The sequence below is a fragment of the Mandrillus leucophaeus genome, unplaced genomic scaffold, assembly GCF_000951045.1.
Source record: "Mandrillus leucophaeus isolate KB7577 unplaced genomic scaffold, Mleu.le_1.0 Scaffold321, whole genome shotgun sequence".
Lineage (NCBI taxonomy): Eukaryota > Metazoa > Chordata > Mammalia > Primates > Cercopithecidae > Mandrillus > Mandrillus leucophaeus.
The window spans coordinates 321356-331005 of NW_012103377.1; the positions used below are offsets into that span (position 1 = coordinate 321356).

The 9650-nt window shown below is 42.8% G+C and overlaps 1 protein-coding gene across 3 annotated transcripts in view; it reads left to right on the forward strand.

The window, feature by feature from the left end:
• The window catches only part of PCYT1B (phosphate cytidylyltransferase 1, choline, beta), a 144368-nt gene that overhangs the window by 35521 nt on the left and 99197 nt on the right, over positions 1–9650 (forward strand). For 2 of the 3 annotated variants that reach the window (XM_011987995.1, XM_011987997.1), the window contains exon 1: positions 1126–1487. The exons of the other annotated variant lie outside the window; for it this stretch is intronic. In XM_011987995.1, coding sequence (XP_011843385.1) covers positions 1371–1487 — 117 coding nt within the window. In that variant the 5' untranslated portion in view covers positions 1126–1370. Of the gene's footprint in view, positions 1–1125; positions 1488–9650 lie in introns of those variants that run through there. 3 annotated transcript variants of the gene reach the window in all.

A 9650-nucleotide genomic window follows, 5' to 3' on the forward strand; every position in this document is an offset into this window, starting at 1 on the left:
AAAAAAAAAAAAAAAAATCCTTCAAATCCCAGCTGCATTATTTTAGAATTTTGTGAATGTGAATACCTGTAAAATGAGGAAAACAATAGGATCTACCTCTTTGGGTTCTTACAAAGATTAAACAAGAAGTAGGTAAAGTACTTAGCACCGTGCTTGTGTTTAATAAATGCCAGCGATCATCATGATTTTTTATTAATATTGAAAGTGACAATTCACAATGAATACCTTGGTAAGTTCTTTGGGTGTGTGTCTTCAGAATGCTCCTCTTAAAATGTGAATGTCCCTAGATAATGTAGACATTAAAGCACCTGATCGTTAACATTCCATCTCTGATTGCCATGGGCATTTGGCTGAGGGCAGGATACTTAGGAAATGGGATCCACGACAAGTACGTAGGGGCCAAGAGATAATAGAGCAGTGCATGGAACAGTGTATTGAAAGGCATACAACAGCAAGACTTCTTGAGGAAACTTTGAATAGCTGGGGACGGGGAAGAGTGGCTGACAGAGGAAGCAACTGGGAAGGGCAGCCAGGAGTAGGAGGCAGACTGTTAAAGACAATCTACCTCCTTCAAAGTTCCCCTTAGGGCAGCCCCAGGGGAGGGCTCCAGGGCTACACCAGGCCACAAGGGGATCTGCCAGGGTTCGGGTTGCATGAAGTCCAGGGGGTGAACACTCAGGTGCCCATAGTGAATGCCCGGAGGGGCCCCCCACTGGCAATTGGCACAATGAATTTGGGCCCAAAAGTGGCTTTGTCTTCAGAGTGACTCCTGTTTGGCAAATATCCTGACTATGGCACATCATGCACTAGCTCATCCCAGGGACACGGTCCTTTATTAGTGGAGGTCTGCTATGTTGTTTCTCAAGGCGCCCTAGGCCCCTCAGGAAGCGGTTTTATGTTATCTGGGTGGCGCAGCCCGGGTCCTGTGCCCAGAGAGGACGGAGACCTTTGCAACTGAATTAAACAGAAGAAACAAAAGCAGTAAGTTCGGGCCCGTGGGTACGGCGGGCCAGCCAATGGGGCCCGGCCGCTCCCCGGCGGAGTGGTACTATGATGACAGTAGCCAACCAGCGCGCTCTATGCAAATGAGCTACTGTATCCCGCACCAGCCGCTTCAGTGTCGTCTGGTTGTTATAGTGATAAACTGAGGCCTTGCCTCTTGGCTTCTGACAGAGAGAGAGAGAGAAAGGGGCGGGGTGGGGGGTGGGGGGGTAACCTCTTTACTTCCCCCAGGGAAGACAGAAAGAAGGGGAGAAGAAGCGGGGGATGGGTGGAGGGTGGCGGGGAGAAAAATACGTGACAAAGAAAACATTCTCTGCCTGGGAGGAGACTCTCTGAGGGTGTAGAGCTAGAGGGAGCATTCACTGGCCATGCCAGTAGTTACCACTGATGCTGAGTCAGAAACAGGTATCCCAAAATCCCTTTCCAATGAGCCTCCCTCAGAAACCATGGAGGAAATAGAGCACACATGCCCACAGCCTCGACTGGTAAGTAAAGACAAAGGATGGAAATGTATGCGTGGCTATGGCATAAAAGAGTTCCTTATGCGCCCGCAGCCAGCGAGGAAAACGATGCCTAGAGGATTTTCATGTAAATGAGAAGAGCGCTACCGCCTAATCCTTCTCAGCTGTTTATACTTAGCTTCTATACCGGGCGCTGCTCTCAGTTTACAAAGCGTTGTTGTATTGGCTGGGTAGGAAACGGGCTGCTTGGGATATGCTGTGTTTTTGTGCTTCGGGAGGAGGGGAGGGCCTTTTTCCTTTTAGGTGTGTTCTTGTCTGAAGGTAAAAAAATCCTACAGTGCAATTTTAAAATGGTATTCTCTTCACCAAGCTCGGGACGAGTCCCTTGTTAAGTTTTAAATTCTAGCTAAGGAATGATTCGTTCCTCAACTGATTTTGGTGCCTAATGCCAATTTGGGGGAAAAAAATGGAAACGACATGGAAGCAAAACTTCCCCATCCGTTTGAAAATGTTCAAAATAAATAAATAAATACATAGGAGTCCCTCAATGATTTACTTAGAAATAATACGCATTTCAAATGAATTGTAAAACATTTCCAGAGTGTGCTGTGAGGGTTTCTCTTCAGGTAGTGGAAACCTGGGGACACTACATTTATTTAGAAAGGGGCTGCATGCCTTTAAGAATGAAAGTGTGGAAACGGGGTACTGAGAGCGTCCTTCCGCCTCCGTAACTGCACCGTAACTGCTCTCCCAAATTTGGTCGTTTCTCTACCACTGGTCATGATCTTTTAGGTAGATGTGAAACTTCGTTCCCAACCACCGCAGCATGTGTCCTCAAGGAATCAAACACACGCATGGGTGGTGGGTTTTCTGTGGTCCGAAGTCTTGTGGAACTTGGGGAGACCTCTCTTTGAGCCCCCCAATCCAAAAGACACACTAAAGCTATCCTTACCTTTAGCGATTTCCCTCAAGTTAAAAGGTGGAATATTTTGATTGGCTGTGGAGTTTGACCCTGGGAAGAGTTTTTTAAAAAAGGATTTTGTGATGTAGCATTTTCTCTGAACCTGCAAAATTAGGGCTCACAGTTGAGAAGGCCAACCCATCATAAAACTGTTATTAATACGAGTTAATAAGGGTTCAAAGGAGGCTTAGAACAACTTCCTAAAAAGCACAAATACAGAGGAAGTTATATTAGAGCCCTGTGGGCTTTTTTGCCCCTATGCTTCTATTTTTAAAAATATTTTCTCTTAGGACAGTTTAATAGTAACTGTGCCCTAACACTTTAGCCACTTACTGAATGACATACACAATGTAGTGTCTATGTTCTCATGAGACACAAACCATCCCAATAAGTTTGTTACTAAGGGATTCCTTTGAGTCACTAAACAACTCATGGGTTTAGCATAAAGAAAAATGACCACTGAAAGCATATTACAAGATAATCATATGCACATATACATATATACACATAAATACAGAGAGAGAGAGAGACTCACTCTGTTGTCCAGGCTGGCCTCAAACTTGAACTCCTGGACTCAAGTGATCCTCCTGCCTCAGCCTCCCAAGTACCTGGGATTACAGGCTTGTGCCACAGCACTATATATATGTGTGTGTGTGTGTGTGTGTGTGTGTGTGTGCCCATGCTCACCCAAAAATGTATTTTTTAAAGTAACCGCAATCTTCAAATTTGCATCACATACTTTCCTGACAGAAGTAAAGGGTAGAGGAGAGAAAGGCAGCATCCAGCTCCAGTTTGTGCATCATTTCAGTCTCTTTTGTCTACTATTTTTCCTTCCATTTTTACCTCTTAGCTATGCTGCTTCTTGGTTGCTTCTGCCTGAGGGAGATGGGCAGAGAAAATTAAGGGAAAGAAGAAGGTTCAAGTTACTTTTTTTTTTTTTTAAGATGGAGTCTCACTCTGTCCTCCAGGCTAGAGTACAGTGGCCCGATCTTGGCTCACCACAACCTCCACCTCCCAGGTTCAAGCGATTCTCCTGCCTCAGCCTCCTGAGTAGCTGGGATTACAGGTGGGCACCATCATGCCTGGCTAATTTTTTTGTATTTTTGGTATAGACGAGGTTTTGCCATGTTGGCCAGGCTGGTCTCGAACTCCTGCCCTCAGGTGATCCACCCACCTTGGCCTCCCAAAGTATTAGGATTACAGGTGTGAGCCACTGCGCCTGGCCAAGTTACTTTCCACTTTCACTTGTGACAGCTTATTCCAGGTGGTAACTCACAAGAACCACGCTAAGCTGGCAATGTGCTCTACAGCCTCACCTCCCACCCATTGTAGAAATAAGGAAACTGAGGTTCAGAGAGAGTAAGTGACTTGCCCAAGGGTCACAGAGCTTTGAAGGGGGGAGAGCTAGGATTTGAACCCAGAGCTCTACACCTGAAAAGTGGAAGATCTTTCTTCTGTGACATACTCGTGAGATACATTCCCTTTCCATCTTTTTGGCAGTTCTGGTTGTGTGTGTGTGTGCGTGTGTGCGTGTGTGTGTGTATCACACACATGCATAGGTATGATAGGGATGTACAGAAGTTGAACTGTTGAAGCACCTGCTTTGATTTACTTATGATACAAAATTTTCCATGTTGTTCATCATTATCACGGGCTACTGAAATTTGACTGTTTAAATAGGGGCTTGCAACCAATTTATAAAACACTTCTAAAATTTTTAAAGTCCCTTCTCTTATGAGCTAACTTTGATCACTGTAGGGTTATATTCTAAATTTAGATTTATACTTCATAGCCTAACTTTACTTTGCTAATGATCTTACTTTAATAATGAAGGCACATACTAACTACTTAATAAAGAAGTTTGTTGATGAAGAGAGTGAGCAGCAAGTGAAAACATGAAATTAACATTTCTTTCTGGTTTTTAGTAGTTTCTGTTGATCTTGTAGCTTTGCTAGTGTCTTCATATTTCAAATTGTATAAATTCTGCATTTCTCCCAGCACCCAGGCATATAGCTCCAAATTGCATGTGGGTCACTGACACCACAGCCATCATCAGAGTGTGGCTACTGAGTTGCTTAACTACGGAAAGTGTATGAAATGTTTGCAGGGGGCCTGTTTAGGATTGAAGCTCCACACTTGGATTCTCCTTCAGAGGTCAGGCTCCTTCTCCCAGTTGCTGAAATGAAGTGGGGAGCTGGCATACGTGAGTGAATAAACAGGACTTTAAAGCACTCTATATTTTAGATCCCTGTAAGTAACAAATTGATAATAATATTGTGGATATGACTGAATTATATTTCAGGGGGAAGTTTTTCTGACAGGAATACTTGTAGTTTCTCTACCTGCCTTATTCTTCATTAGAGGAACATATAAGAAAGGAGACGATTAAATAGAATGCAATAACTCTGATAAAGAAATTAGAAAAGAAATAACAAAAACATTACCTAGGTTTTATGATAGAGCCTGTATTTTAGGAATGCAATCTTACTACCCTTACCATTTTACCATGGTGCTCTGATTTGAGATGCTTCTGAGAACTCTTTACATTGTTAAATGTTTACTCTTGATTCTTGACTTGTTTTCAGTTCTTTACTATTTTCCTGATTAAACACGATGCAAGGTGACTCATAAGCTTGACTGTCAAGATGAGAAACTGAGTGACCTTGGGTGATATGATGTAATAGCCCTTCTTGGAAACTAACTCCTGAGATACAAGGACTCCTCTGAGCAAGGACTGTGTCCTCATATCTTCCCAGCCCTCAGATTATGCCTAGAAAGATCCTCTGGTCTCAGCAGGTGTCCCAGAAGCCCTTTCTAACAAGGCCCAGGCACCCTGAAAGTTGTCTGCTTGAGGATTTGGTTAACGACCTTGGTCAAGTTCTTCTAGAGGTGCATTCTGTTGTCAGAAGGAATTGTAATTCTAGCCTGCAATAGTCACTTCCATGAAGATGGATATACTATGGATCAACTGAGAAGGCCTTGGAAATAAAAAAGGGCTGGTTCAATATGCCACGTTAGCAGGAGGAGTTCATTTCGGGTTTTACTTCAAAGCGGAGCAGTGCCAAGAGACTGCTGTCTTGCAGAAGGTTCATTATGTCAGTTTGGAGGTAGCATGCTCATCTGCTAGTGTTCAGAAAGGTGATCAGATTTCCAGAGACATCAATGGCTTCCTTTGCTAATATTGCCATCTATTTAGCCACCCAGAACAGCATACATTTTAAAGTGAAACACTCTTAATGCGCAATATTGGCAAAAATAAATAAACATGAGCTTCCTTGGGCATTTACTGTGGTCAACTGGAATTCTGCCTAAGGTTATTATTAGATATCTTCCTGCTGGTCTCTATCCAAATGCAACATCCATGTCTTGCAAATTGATACTAGTCAGGTGTATTTAGCATGGAATCAATCAATTAGTTTCTTTGATTGTTTTAGGTTTGTTCTCTCACTACCCCTCCAACCCCCATTTGCCTAATGCTAAACCCTTATGGAAGAAATAAATCTAAATCAAATATGATAGGTAGTTTCTGTGTTTTATTTTGGTGATTTAGCATATAGAAATCAAAAGAGTGCATGCATATCTCCTCAATCAGGCAGTGAGGAAGATTTAAAGTATTTAGCAATGCAGAGCTTTGGAAGATAACTGAGAGAAAACTGAGTCTCCTACCAATCCTTACCAACCCCTACCATCTCCCTTACCCATGGGATCCACAGTCAGCCAGGTAGTTAACCACTTCCAGACACAGCAATGTACCAGGTGCTGTGGAGAGAAATAAAAGAAGTGAATCCAAAGCCCTTGCCCCTAAAGGGGCATTTCCATCTAATAGAAGGTAGTAGTTTGGTTTGTGGACGCATGCCAGAATGCTGAAATCCCTTAAGAGAGCTTTTTTGTAAGTTTGCCTTTAACATATTAGACTTTCTTAAAAGCTGTATTTTATCCATTGAGCAAAAGTACTTCCCGGCAGGGAGGACTCTGTTCACCCAATCCCAAAGTTAAGACAAGTCCCTGCATTTGAATAAAAGGTTTCGCTTGCTGACCCCAAAACATATTTTGGGACATGGAAAGGATCAATCTATTTTTGAGTGGATCTTAAGCCCCCATTGTGGGTGGCACATACTGGCCTAGAACACTAAAACAGCTCTGCCCAGTAGAAATACAGCATGAGCCACATGTGTAATTGAAAATTTTCAAGTGGCCACAGTTTTAAAAGTTAAAAAAAGGTGAAATTAACTTTGTATCCAAAATATTATTATGTCAGCATGCAATATAAAAATTATTAGTGAGATCTTACATTATTTTCTTCATACTAAGTCTGAAATCCAATGCGTATATTGTATTTGCAACACATCTCAATATGGACTAGCTAATTTCAAGTGCTCAATGGCTACATGTGGCTTTACAGGGAGCTTAGACACTTACCCAGCCCTGTTAGGATCAGTTCTGAGGACCTACAGTGATAAATAGTTTTCACATTGCACAGTTCACATATACATATATGTAGTCATAACTAAAACCGAATATCACTTTTCCTTACTTCATGTTTTGCACTCTTATACTTTCTATGCTATCCTTTCTTATTCTATTTCAGTAAAGAGACCATTGCAGTAATCTAGATGAGAATTAATAAGTTTGAAGTTATAGAAGGACAGTGGGAAAGGAGAGAACTAGATACATATGGGAAACACTAAGGAGGCAAATGCCCCAGGATTTGATAACTAAGTCTGAGCATGGGGCAGGTTCAATGAAAGATCAAGGGACCAGGCGCAGTGGCTCATGCCTGTAATCCCAACACTTTGGGAGGTGAGGCAGGCGGATCACTTGAGGTCAGGAGTTCGAGACCAGCTTGGCCAACATGACAAAAACCTGTCTCTACTAAAAATACAAAAATTAGCTGGGCATGGTAGTGTGCTCCTGTAATCCCAGCTACTCGGGAGGCTGAGGCAGGAGAATTGCTTGAACCCGGGAGGCGGAGGTTGCAGTGAGCTGAGATCGTGCCACTGCACTCCAGCCTGGGCGACAGAGCGAGACTCCATCTCAAAAAAAAAAAAAAAAAAAAAAGATCAAGGAAGGCACAGTTGGTTTTCTGGCTCCAGCTAGTGAGTGTCATCACTGAGATGGGTGTGCCAGGGAAGTAGAGTTTGTGAGAATTATGTCTGAGGTTCCATGGGGACTTCCACTTGGAGATGTCTAGTTCATGTTTGGTTGGGGAATTCAGGAGAGAGTTCTGAGCTGGAGATATAGATCTGGGAAATAGCATGGAGGAGATGTGAAATTGAGGCGGTGAAATGGATGAGAGTGAAATTGAGTTAGTTTCTGGACTGAGAAGGAAGTGAATGGAAATGGTTACCTAGGAAGAGTGCCTCAGGATAATCCCACTACAGGGCTAATTCTAGAAAGTAACTGACCCTGAGCCATCGTATCAGCCTCTTAGAGGGGGAAAATAGAGGAGCTGTAATTAAAGCTATTAGACTCTTCCTTCTATTCATCTGTCTCTACATGAAATCTGGTTAAGCTAATCTACTTCATCCCAGAATCTTCCCAGGTTGGAACCCTGAGGAAGACTACTTAAAGGGCCACTAGAAGAAGGATCATGAAAAGAAGACAGAGAGAGTATTTCTCAAATAGCTGGGAGATCAAGGGACCAAGGGCAGTGTAAGTTTCATGGAAGGAATGTCCAATAGAACCAAATGCAGTAGAGAGATCAAATGAGATAAGAAGGAAAAATTTCCTTTGGATTTAGAAAGAAGAGGTCAATGATGATGTTTCAGTGAAGTGGTGGGAACGGAGTCTGGATGGCATTAGATTGAGGAGCCTCTAGGTGGTAGGGAAGTGGAAGCTTGACTGAGCGAGGAAGCAGATAGAATGTGTAGTACCCAGAGGTGGACAAATCAGGGCTTAGGGTTACTAGAGACTAGGTTTTCCCCTTCCTTCTTTTGTAACTTTCATCTTCCCTCCCTTCATCTTTTTTTCCTTTTATTTTTCATTCCTTTCATCCACCCAAGATGTCGAATCTTTTGGTTGGCTCATTCTTTTAAGATGATAGCAATTTGTGCCTAAATATAAATGGGAAAGAGCCAGTGGGAGAGGGAAAGGGTGATGGTGATGGGGACAACTGATGAAGAGAATGTCTCTTAGGCTGGACAGGTTGGACTCCAGTGCACAAGTGGAAGGATTGGCTTCAGGGAGAAAAAAGACACCTCTCCCACTGTGGTGGTGAGGAAGCTGGCAAGGATGGTTTGGGTAAGAATAAGTTATAAGAGGAAGGGTACTGAAAGTTGAAGGCCTCTCCATCTGATAGCCTTTGTTTTTCATCTGTGAAGATGGAAGCAAAATCATGGTGGCTTATTTCTGGCTAGTGCAGAAGTATAATTCTGGGATATCCTGGGTAGTTGAGTCCAGCCCCAGGATATGTCCTCTCCTGAGGCCTCCAGGCTGTGGGTAGGGAGAAGTGGAAAGGCTGGGATGGTTCCTGATGAGGGCAAATGGATCTGCTTCCTTGTGGCCTCTGGGGCTCCACACCAATGCCCATCAAGCCAAATCTAGATCTGGCCAGGGAGAGCTAAACTAGCCCACAGTGAAAGGACAGAGGACTGGCAAGACAAATATGCTGAAGCTTGGTCTCGACTTGCTGGAGCCCATAGTCTTGTTCCAGTGTCAGTTTTGCCATTGAATAATTGTGTGCACTTAAGCAAATCACTTTCCTCTCTGGATTCCATTCTGTCCCCCACAATGGATTGGATAGATCCTTAGACTGTGATTCTAGCTTTCATTGCCTTGGGACTTGGTCTACTGCAGTATGTTCTGTTTGAGCTCATGCTCCTATCAAAAGTCTGGGCTACCCCATTCCTTACCCCCTGTTGCTTTCATCCATTTGGGGTAAAAACAGGTTGCATGATCTTATGGTAAGACACACTGGCTAAATATGAATAACAAATGTTCATAAGCACTTTGAAATTTTACATTGATATTGTACAAACCACTTCAGCTGTCTTCTGTTTTATTCTTCAGATGCTTCCTCAGAAAGGTTGAATGTATTCCAAATAATATATGGAATGTTCTATTCATTGTTTAGAGAAACCTGTGTTGAATATCTTCTTAATGTGAACAGTAGCCTCCTAATTTATCTATTTCATACTACAGAAGTTTGAAACATTGGACCTTCTTTGAGGCATGGCAGTATGGGCTTGAACTATAGGGGCTTTTTTTTTTTTTTTTTTTTTTTTTTT